Consider the following 18010-nt stretch of genomic DNA (forward strand, 5'->3'; position numbering starts at 1 on the left):
TTCTGGAAAGTTGCAGATATTGATATATGTTCCATTTTCTTCCAAAGGTTTGGTATTATTAAAATATAATTACAATACTCAAAAACAAGATATTCTTTAAGTAGAGAATGTACATGTGACACAGTTTAATTCATTAAGGAAGGAATTATTAGAATGGTAAACCTGGTTCAAAGAAAATTTGGTAGCTGACTGTATACAGGAATTGAGAGGAAGTATTAGTACGAGATTTCTAGGTTAGATACAAAACTGGTTAGAGCTGTATAGTGCAATAAAACCATTAGCTTTGAAACTATTTTATTTAAAAGAAAGACATTATTTACATATCTAGATACAAATGATATGAAAAATGCAGGTGAAAAAATCTTCAAATAAACATATAACATTACACAGAGACTTTATCAACAGTTAATGATAAGAAAAGCAACACTTTTTAAAGAAAATCATGTAATGCTCAGATTATTGTAAACAGTATTCTAGTGTGGCATTGAAAAGACTTGCCATTTTTGGCTTTACCTTATTTCTAAGTTTTGGATAATACTGGTTTACAGTCTCTGACCCTCATTTCAAGCTTGGTAAAATGATCATGTAAATCCATGCTTTTAATTTCTGCATTGCTGGTAATTTTTATCTCTTTAAATTGAATATCTCCAGTTCAGAAAACTTGTATTCAAACCTTGTCTTCACAGTGGCACAATGAAGCATGAGTTTGGAAAAACCCTCAGGAATACTGTGCTCTTGATACAGTTGTGGTAAACGGTGTGCAACATTGCTGGTGTGCCAGTTAAATGCATTTTACTTCAGTGGAGAGAATATCATCTTCCTAGAGCTGTAATTGTTTTGACATGTTTCATTTCATTTTGTCACTAATCATCATTCTGAAAGACAAGCACTTCATACTTTTTATTTTACTATGTGACTTAGCATAGGCTTAGTTTTTGTCTCTGTTTTGCCTTTTCATAACTGTGCATAAGCTATTTTTCTAAATATAAAATAATGTTCTTTTAATGCTTTCAAAAAGTGCAAGAATATTTTATACATTATTTTTATAAGTTTAATTTTACTATGATGTAAGTAAATGCATTGTAAGAATAATTTTTTGAAGTAAAAGTCCTCTGTAGAAGTGATGAGAGGTTATTTGCAAAATAATCTTTACTGGGACATAATTGATGTGTGTTTACTGTTCTCTCTGGAATGTTTCTTGCTCTAATGGCCCATGTCTTTCTCTTTCCTTGCGTTCAGATACTTCCCTGGCCATCTACCCTAAAATAGAACTCAATTATTTTCTATTTCTTTATTTGGCTTTAGTTTTCTTCATAGCAGCCGACATGTATTTATACTTGTTTAATGCCTTTCTGTTCCCGTTAAAATATATTTGAAAACAGGAGGAGCTTTGATGATTTCTTCACTGCAGTAATTTTGAGATCTACAAAATGGACTTTCAATAAATGCTTGTGGAATAAATAAGCGAATAGATCAGTGAATGAATGAAAGCTGAAAATATCTTTGGTAATTTGAAGAGCACACCTGTATGGGAAATAGTCTGCGTAAGAAAATCAGTAGTATTGCACATCCACTTGAAACTTGTTCTTGTATTAAAGGAAGGACTTGGTAAAGTTATACCATGAACATGATAATAGCAACCATCATAGCCATACCAGCACCAATGTTTCTTACTGTTTATTAAGCACTCAATATGGGCCTGACTTAGAGCTAAATACTTAATATTTATTGTTTCATTTATTCTTCCATACTACTTTACGTATGGACTAAGTGTACTGTTATCTCATTTAAGCAGTTAGACTCAGCTTCGTTACTTGCTCATGGTCACACAGCAAGTAAGTTGTGGCAGTACCGGCACTCAATCTCGAATCTGCCAGACTCCAAAACCCAGACTCATAACCAGAAGACTACCATTGTCTTCTCTTGTCCATAGTGGTTGTAATCTTATATAATTGAATACACCAAGTGAAATCATTAATTTTTTTAAATGGGTATTGGCGGACATAGTAATGTCAAAAGTAATGGTGCAAAGATTAGTACATAACTGTAATAGTTAGGATTGTTAGTCTGGTACCAAGATAGATGCAATGTGGTTAAGCATAGAAGCGTATACAGTGCAGTACCATCCATGCATCCTAATTGCAATATTTAAAATGGGAGAAAAAACCCAGCATATTTAGGAAGCCAAAGATAAATTCACTACAGGTGCAGCTTTGCTCAGAACAGAATAGTTGTGTTGAGAATTGTGGGTTAATTATGTGTGTGTGTGTGCGTGCGCACACGTGCACACATGTATTTGCTTTTGCTTTTTGTTTTATATATATTAGACTCCATGGGTCATGTATTTGGTACAAAGAAAAGAGAGTTCTGGACTTTTGAAGAGACCTGGATTCTCTATTGACTTTGCCTATGGTAGCCTTTGATAAATCATTTAAACATAGCATATATGTGGGAGTTCTGAAACTAAACTCCTTGAATTAATTTGTGGGTCTGCCATTTGTTAGCTTTGTAATTTTGGATTAAGATAGTCACATTTTTTGTGCCTTAATTTTTTTAGATTTAAAGTAGCTTGCTGTGAGGAAGAATCAAATATGACATATAAGTCTCTCACTCGTGGTTGGAATATGACACTTGCTCAGGTTTAGCACATACCTAATCTCCAAGATCATCTCTGGCAGGCTTCCAGAGCCTGCTGAGTTTTTCCGCCCTTTCCTTCCTGTGATCGCCCCTTCCTCTCTCATTTCTCAGGCTCCTTTTCGCCCTCTGCCGGCGGACAGTGGCAGAACCCAGCTTTCTGGTTGCTATGGGTACCGAGGTAACGCGGTAACTAAGGAGACCAAGACGGAAACTCCCTGAAGCTATCCGCGGCCCGCCGGCGGTGGTGATGTGAGAGGCTGGGGTCTCCAGGTGGGTTGTCTGGCTGAGGGTGGATGAGGGAGAGGAGCGTCTCTGAGTCCGCCTAGCGGGCTGCGAGCCGGGGCTAGTTGGTGCAGTGAGCAAAGCGGGCAGCGCGGCTGGAAAGCGGAGGTGTTTCCTGAGCCCCTGCCATATGCTGACATAGTGCCAGGCCTGCAGGCAGCAGGACGGGGCCCTGGCCTCAGGAGTTGAAAGCCTTTGTTACACACCAAAGACTTCCCAGCCCAAGATGCTAATGGATAAATGAATCAAGAGTGAACCCCAGACAGGGGAACTTCATCAGTTGTACCCCTTCTGCAGCCCGACCCTTTCAAATACTAGCCCCTTTTATCCTTTGAAGTCATTTGCACCTTATGAAAAATTTGGCACCCTGAGAAACCATGTTTCATCCCCTTTTGTAGCCTTTAGTCTGCCTGCGCGTTCACATGCACCCACGTCCTTGAAGTTTACTCGCAAGTAGACTATGGTGCGAGATGCCCAATTCCTGAGACATCTGAAGTTGTGGATGCTTATTTTTTTCTTCCCAAAATCAGCAGTAGAGACACTCAGGTATATAAGGTTCAGTTATATATATTTTATAGCTTGACTTAAATCCAAAGTTAGCAAAGCTCATTTTAAAAAATAGTAAAGTTGAAGCTACACAGGATTAAAGTTATACAAACTATGTTTATGCGAACGTAACGACTCCCTCTGCCTTTCTCCAATTTAGCTTATCTTATAGCCTACACAGAGACCTTGTCCTGACTTTCCATAATTTTACCAATTGTATTACAAATAAATTGTTTGAAAGTAGTTCCTTCATGTCTTTCAAGACCCTTAATAATTCTTGCAATTAGTTTATTTGCTTTTTCATTTTTACCTACTTCCCTCACCAGAGTGTAAGTTCAGTGAAGACTGGTATTATACCTGTCTGGTTGACCTTGTTCCTCAGTGCTTAACCTGACTCCCGGCAGGAAGAGAGTTCAGTGTATATTTGTTGATTGCTCATCAAGATCGGTAGGAAACATTGAAAAAATAAAACAGAAAGGTTAGTTGAAGTGGGAAAGAGGGTGTGTTTAATCTTGTTCCATAGGGTAGGTTGTGCAAAAAACTAAAAGCAGTAGAAAAAAAATTACTTGCTTAGCACATTATTATTGGCACTACATTATGTGTAGGGACTGTACTGATTGTTGGGGTTTCAAAGGTCAATGGTAGGACTACCCTCAAATATTTGGGCTACTTAGAGAAACAAAATCTATATAAACAAAGATGCAAAAAATAACACAAGGTAACATACAATAGCAAATGGATTTAATAGACATGGTCTTTGTATACGAGGAGAAGCTTGGTTTCGATGGAGGGAAACTTCATGATACAGGCGGCCTTCGAGTTGAGCATTGAATAGAATAAAACTTGGTGAGCAGAGAGGTAAACACTAAAGCTCATTAAGTAAAAAAGATGAAATCAGAGATGCTAAGGGTAAAGTAGAACCTTGATGCTCCATTTTCTTTTCTAGGTAGTTTCTAAGGCTGTTCCTTCTCTAGGTAGTTTCTAAGGCTGCCCCTTTCCCTGAACCATGAGCTCTCTGGAGGTCTTATAGGAGCCCACAGCTAGACAAGTCAGGTCACAAATCAGATACCTTTTATTTAATATCCTGCAAATTAGAGGGGGAGAGGGTCCTTACCATTTTCTACGTGGATAAGCTGAAGTTCAGAGAATTTCTAGCGTGCAAAGGTCTTCTGACTTTAAATCCAGTGAATTTAGGATACCTAGGTTTTCTGGCCTTAAATTCAACACCTTTTAATATTGCTTATTATTTTTAATTGAAAGTATTTTAAAATGGTATCTTGTCCCTTGATATCTAAAGGTAAAGTTTCTCAGTTGTTCTCAAGAGAACCTGCCTATAGAGGGTAAAAAATGGGCGACTTGGGTACCATTTAGTGCCTTGAAGCAGTATTTTATTATCAGATATCTTGTTTGGCTGAAAGATTGAATGCAACCTGAAGTCAATACCTATATTAGTCCGTTCTCACACTGCTATGACGACATACCCAAGACTGGGTAATTTACAAAGGAAAGAGGTTTAATTGACTCACAGTTCTGCAGGGCTAGGGAGGCCTCAGGAAACTTACACTCATGGCAGAAGGGAAAGCAAACACATCCTTCACATGGTGGCAGGAAAGAGAAGGGTGACAGCTAAGTGAAGGGGGTTCTCATGAGAACTTACTAAAAGAGCATGGGGGAAACTGCCCCCATGATTCAGTTATCTCCCGCCAGGGCCCTCCCACCACATGTGGGAATTATGGGGATTACAATTCAAGATGAGATTTGGGTGGGGACACAGCCAAACCATATCAATACCTGCTTTACTTTTAGAATTTTTGCTATGAGAATGTGGCACACATTTATTTAGTAGGACACTCCAGCACAAGATACTATTCTAGGAATCATGTATTATCAGTTCTTGCCTTATAATTTTTAAAATATTTTAAAATATATATACTTAAAATAACGATAATTAGATAGAGGAAATGTTAAAATTAAAATTCTTTTAATTATTAAAAGCAACTATTTTAAATTCTTATTTAACATTTCTTTCTTGGGTCTGTGATTTCTAAGTACTATGGTACTAAATGCCTAAACATGTTAGTTCACCCAAAGTTGCTTGCTAATTACACCCTTTCAAAATATTGCTTCAGTAAGGAAAAATCCCTACTTACGGTATGGTTTTTAAGTTTTGAGCCTAACATGATCTGAGTCATTAGAAGAATTAACTAACCTTAGATAAGTTTCCAATTACAAAAAGTGGCCCTTCTTGTAAACAGCGGTTTCCTAAACCTCCCTTTCTGCCAATGGTGTTCTCCTGCACCTCTAGCGGAATGCTCTGAGTTTCTAGCTGTATAGAGCGTTGTAAATTCCTTGTTTCCATTCTGTGTCAGTAGGTTTTGATGTGGGGGTTGCTTTCTCAAAATAGGAACATGTGTAGAAGGATCATCAAACCATCTTGGACAATTTTGGGTTATATTGGGTATTATGTGTGAGGAAAAATGGGGTTGTAGACAGAAAAATAATGTAGTCTAATCAGGAACTACAAATTTTTCCAAATCACTACTAAATTTTTGGTATTTAGTTATAAAAAATTTGACCAAAAGACACAAGGAAGTATAAGTTTTGCATAATAAGGAGTTTATCTGTATTCCTCTGGTTTTATTAGGTGCTTAAAATTTTGTGCTTTACTATTCTTGCTGCTGACATTGTTATATCCTTGCTATCCCAAGAAAGGTGACTAAATTCTTTGTTGGCTTTACAAAAGGAAACAGGCAGAATAATATGACTCAGAATGATAATCTCCCCTTTTTCTTCATACAAGGAAATTGGCTTATGTAGGTGACTTGATAAAATACATAATTGAGAAGAAGGCTTACTAATCGCATACAGTGAAGTGAAATTTCCCTTGAATAAGACCATTTATTGGTTAAATAACATTATAAGCAGAGCTACAAATCTCAGTCATCTTATTGTAATGAGATTTAAAGATGTTTGTTCATTTTTTGTATCGGTAAAGTCAATCATATATCAGTTTAGCTTTATATATATACATACACATAAAATTATATTGTATATCTCAATGTGTAAGCAAAATTATAGCAATTTAGATTATTTTAATAATCAGACAGATTGACTTTGGGGATTATTTTATCTCTTTAATGATAATAATAGCATTATGGAAGTTTTTGTGACAAAGTTATCGATTGTAGGCAAGAGGCCAGTATTTGGATTCCCTGAATATGATCAGAAAGCAATAGAGATTCCATGTTATGGATCAGGATTATTCCTGGAGGTTTTTGAAAGGTACCTTTGCTAGCTGCTATTTGATAAAAATGGGACAAAAATACTACCTACAAAAATGAGGGAGAAAAAGGGGATTACACTTGAAAATGCTATCACCTCCCTCCCAAAAAGCAAACCAAATCTTAGTTTTCCATTCCTATGGTATCTTTATTTCTCTTTGACACTTAATTTAGCTTTGAGAGATAGGACTTGGTGGTTGAAAATTGAGTCTGAGTGAGACGCCTCCTATAGATTCTTCTATCAAAATGCCCTATGATATTGTGGTTGCTTGTGTGGATTTCCCCTTGATTGTGAGGGTCTCAAGGGAAGACACCATGGCTTATTTGCCACAGTGACTTCAATACCTGGGACCACTAATAGGGATCACAAAGGAACAGTTAAGTACATGTTTGTGGATTGAACGTACAAATATAATTAGTCCCATGATGCAACCACTACCTTATTTAAAATGTAGTAATTATTTTGTGTAATTCCATTTTGCAATTATCTTCAGAGAGTAAATTCCTAGAGAATTTCCTCCAAAATGGTGAAGATCTACCCTTTCAGGTTAGATTTAATTTTTGGAGATAGTCCAAGTAATTTGGAGGTAGGTTTGAGTGAAAAAAATAGTTGCTCCTGTTGCACAATCATTTTTAATTTCAAATGAGCCACAACAAAATGGATTTGTGTGTTTGTTGGTGATAATAGATTCTTTTTTTTTTTTTTTTTTTGGAGACAGGGTCTCACTCTGCCACCCAGGCTGAAGAGTGCAGTGGTGTGCAATCTTGGCTCACTGTAACCTCGACCTCTCAGGTTCAAGTGATTCTCATGCCTCAGACTCCTGAGTAGCTGGGATTACAAGCATACACCACCACACCTGACTAATTTTTGTATTTTTAGTAGAGACGGGGTTTTGCCATGTTAGTTAGGCTGGTCCTGAACTCCTGACCTCAAGTCATCTGCCCACCTCAGCCTCCCAAAGTTCTGGGATTACAGGCATAAGCCACCGCGCCCAGATGTAAAATGGATTCTGTAGACAGTTTCAAAAGAGCTGTCGCAAAAATGTTTTTAATCAGTGGGTGCATCGTTGAAATATAAGATAGTCTCCCAAAGGAACAACAATGAAGAATCACTCATTTGGTTATGCAGACTTTGATGTCGCAATAGCCTTTTATTAGGTAACTCCAATTTTGGTGCTTTCCTTCCTTAAGTCTTAGAGCAAAGCTTCTAGACTTATGTTTTCCCTGCTAAATCCCTATTAGACTCTTATTAGCTACAGAATAAATTCCAAATGCTATAAACTTGACATTTAAAGCCACTTATTATTGGGCCTCAGCCACTATATCTAAATTCATGTTTATTTTTTTTTCTTCCATGTAACCTGCACACCAAGCAAGTGTAACTATTCATTAGTTCCTTATTCAAGAGCTATTCTTTCCAACAGTATGGAATATTCATCTAATCCATATTTTTATCTTTAAGCCTCCTTTCTCCTTCAAAGCTTTACTTAAAAGCTAACCAGCTGAATTCTCTCTTTTCTTTCACTTCCTATATTATCACATGTATAAATTTTATAGCCCTTATATTTTTTACCTTGTTTTACGGCTTTTATATTTTGGGTCGTATATGCCCTATTTTACTCTAAACCATTTGAGCTCAGAAAACAAACCTCCTTGGGCCTTGACTCCTCTCCATACCTCTCAGCACACTGCCTTGTATATAGCAGAAGCTTAATGCATGTTTATTTTGGTTATGAGGACACACATAGGAACAAATAAATAAATGACAACATCAAATGGTGTGGGCATTTAAGTCTATGGTCACTATAATATTGATTCATATTCCTTTAAAAGCTCTTAGAACTTGGAAATTTTTATTCCTATAAAAATCTAATAGTTGTTCATGTGACTTAGTAATTCAGTATTACAGAGTAAATTATTATAGAACCATGAATAATTGGGATACTTGGGAAACAGGGTGTTCTGAATAATGTAATTTTCTGGTTAACTCAAGTTAAGCAGAAAGTCCTTTTTGTTTCATTTCTTGTTGAAATATTCTTTCTAAAATATGCTAATTTCTGATCTTAGCCAAAGAGTATCATTAAAATTTTCTTTGATAAATGAGGATATTAGAATGCCTTTGGGTAATTATTACATACCTTAATTTTCATTTTATATTGCCATATATATATATAAAAAGATTATTGGGTTTAGATTGTATCTCAAAGATTCTTTTCATTTCTCTCTGCATGGCCTTGGATATTATTTTTAGATAGAACAAATACTTGGTATACTTTTATAGCCTTAGCGATAGAAAGAGCCAGAATACGTGCTTTAGTTTGTTTTAATGAATGCATCCTCCACTTTTAGTTGAATATTTCCCTAGTCTTTCGTTATACAGTTGACCCTTGAACAACATAGGTTTGAACTGCACAGATCCACTTATAAATAATTTTAAAAAAATAATAGTTACACTCGTGTGCTTGTCCCTCTTGCTTCCCCTTCCATGTCCTCTACCTCTTCCATCTCTGCTACTCCTGAGACAAGACCAACTCCTCTTCTTCTTCGTCTTCCTCAGCCTACTCAGTGTGAAGCCCCTTATCATGATTCACTTCCACTTAATAAATAGTAAATACATTTTCTCTTCTTTATGATTTTCTCAATGACATTTTCTGTTATCTAACTTACTTTTTAAAAGAATATAGTATACACATACATATAACATACATAATGTATTCATTGATTATGCTATCAGTAAGGCTTCTGATGAACAATAGGCTAATACTAAAATTTTGGGGAAATTAGAAGTTATGCACAGATTTTTGGGGGATTGATGCCCCTAACCTTTATATGTTGAAGGGTCAGCTGTACATAAATATTGGTGAAATTTTAATTCCATCAGACATAATACATGTCTAACTTTATTAGTACATAAATACTTACATAACTTATATTTAAAATACAGTAATTTCTAGGTTTCCACAGGAGACTGGTTCCAGTAACACCCTCACACCTTGCAAACACCAAAATCTAAGAATGGTCAGGTTCCTTATATAAAATGGCATAGTATTTTCATATAGCCTACACATAACCTACTGTATACTTTAAATCAGTTCTTGCTTACTTATAATACTTAATAAAATATAAATAGTTGTACATTTTTTGTATTTTTTTTATTCTAATATTTTTGATTCTCTGGTTGATACGTGGCTGCAGGGGACAAAGGGCTAACAGTGTATAATTTTTGCTGTTTAAACTTTGATTCAGCCTCTTCCCTCATAAAGTTTTAAAAACATTGCTGAACTATATGGAGTTTTGAATTTGTAACTTATACTGCTTCAACTCTGCCATAATTCTTTTGTCTTTGTTACTTTTACAGAAGTGTTTACAAATCAGAATAACTTTTAGACAACATTAAGGTGGTAATCATGAACACAAAAGATTTTGTAGTTCTTCCATGGGGAAAACCTGGAAATTCTGTAAAGCTAAAATATAGGTGAGTTAATATATATTTCTTAATAGGAATAGTTGCAAAGCTTCTGTATATTGTAATTTTGCCTATTTTGTGAATTCTTATCTTCATTTTTCACATTCTTGTATTTTTATCTATAAGAATATAGCTTTGAAATACTATACATCTATAATAGTTTAAAAATGAGGATTAAAAATATTTATTCCACAAGAACCAATGTGACAAGTTATAAAAGTTTGGTTCATTACCTATTAAAGTAATGCAATAGAATGTTAAACATATTTTTCATGGCCCTTATTCAAAGTTAAGTAAGGATTATCCTGAAATTTAGGGAGACTATTGGGGTGAGAGACCCCTAACCAGGAAATAGAAAGCACTACATACTTTAGCCCTTTACATAAAGGACATTATGTTGAATTTACCTTTTCTAGGAGAGGTCTGTCCTAGATGACAGGGAGATGCATTCAGCCAGAGCCAAACAATTACTGGCATCCTGGGAATTTTATGACATTGCAGGGGTGTGGGAGAGTATAGCTCCCTGTTTGTCTATGATGTCACCTACAGTCACTGGAAATACTTAGGGCTTTCCTCTTAAATATCAGTAAGAGGCAGCTAGCATGGGATGAGGGCAGACTTTTTTTTTTTTTTTTTAGATGAAGTCTTGCTCCCTTGCCTAGGCTGGAGTGCACTGGCATGGTCTCGGCTCACTGCAACCTCCGCCTCCCTGGCTCAGGCGATTCTCCTGCCTCAGCTGCCCAAGTAGCTGGGATTACAGGCGCGTGCTACCACACCTGGCTGATGTTTGTATTTTTAATAGAGACAGTGCTTGGCCGTGTTGGCCAGGTTGGTTTACTCCTGACCTTAAGTAATCCTCCCACCTCTACCTCCCAAAGTGCTGGGATTACAAGTGTGAGCCACTGCACCCGGGCCAGACTACCATTCTTAATTTGAGTTTCTGAGTTTTTTGATCCAGATCCATAGCTTTGTGGTTATTTGATATCTTCAAAGCTATTCTAATGCTCTCTTCACCTTTGAGATACTGGGTATAAAAGCATTGTGTAAACTGGAAATGTTATAAAAATATATGGCATTATCATTATTACTATACCATATTTTTGGGGGGAGAGGTGCTATCTAATTGCTAGGACTACAAATTTTGTTAATAGAAAAAGTAAAAGGGGCATGCATTATTTGATTTCAGTGACATATTTCAGGCCATATGTCTATACCTATAAATATTCAGCCAACAAACATTTATTAAGTGTGCATTTTCTATATACTGTGCTAGGGAATGATGGCTACAAAAGCAAGAAGTGATAGTCCTGGCACTCCAAAAGCTTGCAGAGAATATGAATGAGTACAGTTACATTGACAATACAGAATGAAGCATGGTGTGATGTGTACAGGCAAGGGACTAGGAGAGAACATGGCTTAAACTGCTAGAGCAGGAGCGAGGAAGTACCCAAGTTCTGAGTGAGAGATGCAGTTAGTTGGGTAGTTATTGGGTGAAACTTACGCAAAGGCACAGAGACCACATGATTTTGGGGACTTCTCAGACATATCCAATTGTCTAAGAAGAAAGGTGGAGAAAAAAGCAGGGTCTAGATGATAACTAACTTGTATGTCATAGTAAAGAGTTTGGAAATAAGTTGGAATCACTATTCCCTGGTCTGTCCGTCTCCCTGATCCGCAAACCATTAAAAGCCAGCACAGGAATACCCACTAATGGTAATTACCATAGAGTTCACTTTCTCACTTTTTCCTTGTTCCAAGCCTGTTCTTGCTGGATATTGTCTTTATATTGTCTGACGTTCTGGTGTTCTTCCAGTCCTCTCGACCTCTTTCCCAGCCCCTAAACCATTTCAGTCCTCTTTCTAGTCCTTGGGTTTGTTCTGTTGATTAGAAATTATTTTCTAGTTTTCACACCATCTGTATTGACTCTAATATATTCAAATAGTTTGATGCATAATATTTAAAACAACAATTTTTTTTCTATATAGGCAACATACATATTTTTGCTGAACTGATCATTTTGGAAATCTTAAAGAAATCTCTTAAACAATAAATTAAATAAATAAAGCTGAGGATCAACGTTAGCTTCCCTCAGTGGCCTTGCCTTCCCTTTATAACTCTGTGTATAACATTATCTCCATGTGGAATCCTCTGTTTTGTGTGAGATCCATACAATCCAATCTTGACCATAAACTTGACCACTTGGTCAGTAGGCCAGTCTTTTTCTTCAGCCTTACCGTTTTCCTCTACCACAGTGGGACTTCAAAAACATGAGAAGTCTTCTAAGCAAATGAGTGACACAATCATATTTGTTCTTTCAACTCTTCTCCTGTAAGCAGTTTGTGAAGTATGGTAGGCTGTCAAGACTTTAGGCAGGGAGATAAACTGTGAGACTCATCCTGAACTGTACCTGCAGCCCATTTCAGAATGGTCTGTTTCAGGAAAAGACACTATTGTCCTCCTGACAGCTCAAATAAGAAACATGGAATTATTTTAGATTTCTTCCTTTTTCCCTCTCTAATCAGTCACCTACTTCTGGTCAGTTTCCAACTTGTTAATTCTATTTTCTTACATTTCTCAAAAGCTCAATTTTTCTCTCCATTGCGCCTGCTCAGTCAGACTAGCCCAAATTCTCTATTAGTTGGATTACTGGAATAGTCTACTAATTGGTTGTCTTGCTTCCAGCGTTGTACCCTCTAATTGACTTCCTTTGATACAGCCTGAGTGATCTTTCTAAATGCAAGTCTGATCAATTCTCTTAAAACCCTTTAATGATCCTCATTGTTCATGCAATATAAATCCCAATTTCTCATCATGGCTTACAAGGCTCTTCATGATCCTGTCCACTTCAGCAGTTTGATTTTTTGCTACTTTTTGTATTCTGCAGTTAATATCTGGTCACAGAGAACTTCCAGTTCCTTGACCCACCCATTACTCTTTCCTACCTGTGTCCACACTCCTTTCTTTCTGGAACACTACACTCATCACTGCCCTTTGACTGGCTAAGTCCTTTCATCCTTTAGGTCTCAGCTCATCCTTTACCTTCTCCAGAAACTGTTTCTGAATTCACAGGACTGGGGTATGTGCTCTTTCTTTGTGCCCAGGTAGCCCCCTGTACTTCCCCAATGACAGCCCTATTCCACTATATTTCAATTACTTTCATGCTTCTCTATTCCTCTCAATACTTGAAGCTCCATTGTATTTCACATTCTATTACCTAGCAGTGTTTATTTGCCGTAGAAGCTGCATTACTCATTGAGGAGTAGATACAATGAAAATAAATGCCTCTCTTTCTATATCTTAGCCAGTTTCTCTGAACCCTCTGGACAGCCCTTCCTGTCACTTTCTGTATATCTTCCTGGATTGTGTCTGCTTGGGACATATCCTTGGCCCACTTGCTTTTTGGTAATTGCTTGCTACCTCTGGAAAGATTTCTCCTTTCTGAGCTTCATTATGCCTTGATTTTGTTCCATGCCATAGCATGCATGGGTGCCCACACTGCTTGATAGTAGTAAAACACTAATGTAATATTGAAGGAAGAGATTTGGACTTATAATAGTAACAGCTAGAGAATTAGTTTGCTTAGATCTATGAAAGAAAGAGTCTGTGGCTAATACTGATAACCAGACTTCGTAAAATGAAGAAAACGTCTTTTGTCAAAAGCTTAGTGAGTTTCAGATATTATAAAAATCTCTTGTACAGAAATTCCTGTACCAAAACCATTAATCGGGGCTTTCTTCTTAATAGGTCTCAAACAGGTACTACCTTTTCCCCCTCATCATACATATATGACATAAAGGTAGAGGTTTAAAATTTCGGAGATGACCAGCTCAGCAAAAATGTATGTTTTGTCTATTGTTTTAAATACTATGCTTCAAACTACTTGACTACATTGGAGGCAAAACAATATGAAAATTAGAAAATATTTTTATTTTGTTTTCTGTTTGTATGTCATAGATATTTGTGTATATATAAAAACATGCCTTATATATGAAGTTAATTATAATTTTGAACCCCTAGCAATGTAATAATTAAAACAAAAGTCTAAGATTTGAAGAGATAACTTGCTTCAGGATTTTGATGGAAGGCAAATGCTAACTTTAAAAACCAGATTTCAGAGTAGTACAAAAGAAATAGGTAAAATATTTTACTTATTATTCATGATTCTAATTTAACAGGAAAAGATTATATAAAATTATTTTGGCTTTGCTTGTTTTTCTGCTTACTCCATTTAAATCTTGTCTTCAGAAATGCTCAAGAACTGCGAATGGAGAAAGTACAGTTAGAGTTTGAGAACCAAGAGATGGAGAAGAAACTGCAAGAATTCCGATCCACAAGAAGCAAAGAAAAGGAAGAAAGAGAGTGGGTGAAACTCTTAGAGAATTTTAGATGAATCAACTAAATTATTTAAAGAATGATTTTATATACTGTTGTCATTCCAATAAAAGCATTTAATGGATGGATAATTTCTGACTTTAACTAATGAACGAGCAATAGCAAAGGCCTTCTATTTTTTTGTTTTTGTGCCACTTAGATGAGGCATGTTGCTCTTTAAAATTACCATTACTTTTGTTTCTTCTGAACATTATTGGGTCTTATCCTTTCTTATTTCCTTTTTATTTAACTTTTTGCTTTTCATTGATTTATGGTCTGGAATGTTTACTACAGCAGTGCACACTTTACCTTTTGCTCTCAGAAAATTGCCATCAATAGCAAATAAACACCAGTTTATGTTTAGAGTCATTTTTATTTATTCAAAGGCTTTTGGGAGCAAGAGTTCACACATATATACATAATGAAGATCTGAAAAATAAATGCTACGACATATATATATATATATATGTATATATATGTATATTGCTCAAACCCTTAAGTATATTTAAAATATTTTTAGCAAATGCTAGTTAGCTGAAATTTTATTAATGAAAACTTTCTAATATTGTGCTTATATATTTGTACTAATTTTACTGAATTTATTGTTTTCTTATAAAATAATATAAATGATAACAAACAGAACTAATAATTATGTGATGGAAATTCTCTCTTCTTAGTTCTAGGCTAACTCCCAGCTCATTTTCTAGCACCCGTTTTAATGACTAAAAATTTTCTCCACAAATGTCTTATCTTTGTATAAGTCTACATATATACATGTATATGAATGTATTTTGTTTTCAGTGAGTATATCTGTTGAATATATTGTCTTTTACTTTTTTTTTTACAGATGAGTTCATCTAAAAATATGGAAATTAATTCATATCCTACTATTTTACTTAATATATCTTAGTGCTCTTATCACATGAGAATGCCTTGATGTGATAAGAAAATTAGCCTAATTTTCTTAGTGGCTACATAGTATTTTTTGCGTGGATATAATAGCATTTATTTTTCAGATCTTTATTATGTTTTTAGTGTCTTATGATTATAAATGCTTCCGTGAACATGCTTCTTCATGTATTTTCACTTACATATGCAAAGCTATTTGTGGGATAAATTCCTACCTCTGTAATTTTAGGTCAATATGTTATTTGCATTTTACATTGTGATAGATATTGAGAAATTGTCTTCCAAATAGGTGTCAAAACTTTATAATCTTTCCCTACAGTGTATGAGAGTGCATGTTTCATGTCTGTTTGCTGGTACTAAATATCACCAAACTGTTTGTATATTAAATTAACTTTTGTTTAGTCCTCAAAGTCATGACCGTCAAATACCTAGAAGTACCTTCTTAACCTTTAATGACAATTCAAATGTGCTCATTATACTTTCAGTAGTATTTATCCTTAGAGTCCAATTCTTTGAAAAATATGCATAACTCATATACATAGCCCCTCTAATAATTAGAGCATTGGTTTAATCAGAGCATCTCATGTTGTATGTCATCCAGGATGACAAAGTTTATTATGTGTCTTGCTGCTTTTAATGATCTAGTGGTCAATTCTTTTACCTTCACTGATTCGAACTTTGTTTGGACTCCTAAATGGATCATGATACTCATCTGAGAATCAGAGTTGCTGAAATCAACCCTAATGAGTGAGTTTTTCTTAGCTGTGGAAGCTTTTCTAGATGATTCTTAACATTTTAAAGCATGACTGAGTTTTTACATTGTTTTCTGAGGTCACACAGATATTAAATGTCATAGCCAGAGTGAGAACCTGCCACTCACTAGCCAGGAAGATAGTAGTGCTCCAATCTTAATTATTTATTCTGTGTGATGTTGAGCAACTGTTTTTCTTATTATTATTTTTAATGATAATTGGACTCTCTGGCTTGATAACTTCAAAAATATTTTGTTATGCTCAAGTAAATGTGCTTCAAAAACTGTACAGCTGAAGTATGCCTTCTTTGTAATCTCTGTTATGTTTCAATGTGGGAGATCATTAGAGGTTTTTTTTTTTTTTTTTTTTTTTTTTTTTTTTTTTTTGAGACGGAGTCTCGCTCTGTCGCCCAGGCTGGAGTGCAGTGGCCAGATCTCAGCTCACTGCAAGCTCCACCTCCTGGGTTTACGACATTCTCCTGCCTCAGCCTCCCGAGTAGCTGGGACTACAGGCGCCCCGCCACCTCGCCCGGCTAAGTTTTCGTATTTTTTAGTAGAGACGGGGTTTCACCGTGTCAGCCAGGATGGTCTCGATCTCCTGACCTCGTGATCCGCCCGTCTCAGCCTCCCAAAGTGCTGGGATTACAGGCTTGAGCCACCGCGCCCGGCCATTAGAGGTTTTAACAAGGAATTCATCACTTACTAGATCCACTGAATATTTTGGGGTACTGGTTTGCTTGCTTTTCTTCTTTACATTTGTGGACATTTAGCTTTTAAAATTGCATAAAGACCTGTAAAGTTTCCTATAAATTAAAAAAGCTATCTTTAGTCATTGTGAATATCAAGGAAATAGAATTCTTCATTTGTGTTTGTCTATTTCATTTTATTCATTTCTCCACAAAAGTCACAAATATGATAAAGCTATATTTTAAAATTATTGAGGATATTTTGACATTATTGATATTTCGTTTTCATTTTTTTCTTTTTCTTTTTTTTGCATGTTAACAACTGAATTTCCATTTCCTGAAACAGGAAAACTATATTTCTTTTCATTAAAGGGAGAAATGTATTTAGTAATTACATTTTGTCTTATTTATATATATTAAAGGTCAAGCGAATATTACTGGAAATCTGGAAAAGTGGGCAAATTGGGTAATCAATCATATATGATGTCAAAAAATAAAGGAAATGTTATTAAGGTAAGAAGATACTATTTGATTCTTATGCATTCTGCTAAGCAAGAAGATATTCTGTTTTAGGTCTTGCATTTTCTTCTATACTCGGAATATGCTCTCCTTATTTTAACAACTTTGTATATTATTCAATTTTTGATTTATTTTGTAGGGTAATATGCAACTTTCATTATTCAATTATGTTTTTGTTTTTCAGCTACAAACTGATTTCAAAATTTTACCTTGCAGTGAATTTGTCCATATTCCAAACTGAATTTTTCCATTCAGTGTGGATCTGGTTTAAAATATATAAAATAGAACTCAATACTTCTAAACTAAGGTGAAAGCTAATGTTGTTTAATATAACAAATGAGAGACTTTATTCCTACTTTTATATCAAATTTGTTTAGTGTTTTATATTCTACTTCAATACTAATTTATTATTCATATACTGTTGATTCCATGTGTAAATATACCCAAGGAAAAAAATGCTTTTCAGTTTCCCAGCTATAGAATTGCTGTTCCTTTACTGTATACTATAAAATATAATATTATATTGAAGATGAAAATCAGATAAGTGTTTTTACATAAAGAA

The 18010-nt window shown here is 35.3% G+C and overlaps 1 protein-coding gene across 1 annotated transcript in view; it reads left to right on the forward strand.

Annotated features, from left to right (window-relative positions):
• The first annotated feature begins 1812 nt into the window (after window positions 1-1812).
• Window positions 1813-18010, forward strand: part of ZBBX (zinc finger B-box domain containing) — a 141808-nt gene continuing 125610 nt past the window's right edge. The window contains exons 1-6 of the mRNA XM_025376570.1: window positions 1813-1835; window positions 2749-2907; window positions 3318-3465; window positions 10105-10221; window positions 14458-14571; window positions 17352-17442. Coding sequence (XP_025232355.1) covers window positions 10154-10221; window positions 14458-14571; window positions 17352-17442 — 273 coding nt within the window. The 5' untranslated portion in view covers window positions 1813-1835; window positions 2749-2907; window positions 3318-3465; window positions 10105-10153. The remainder of the gene's footprint in view (window positions 1836-2748; window positions 2908-3317; window positions 3466-10104; window positions 10222-14457; window positions 14572-17351; window positions 17443-18010) is intronic.

This window comes from Theropithecus gelada, chromosome 2 (genome assembly GCF_003255815.1).
Source record: "Theropithecus gelada isolate Dixy chromosome 2, Tgel_1.0, whole genome shotgun sequence".
NCBI classification, from domain to species: Eukaryota; Metazoa; Chordata; class Mammalia; order Primates; family Cercopithecidae; genus Theropithecus; species Theropithecus gelada.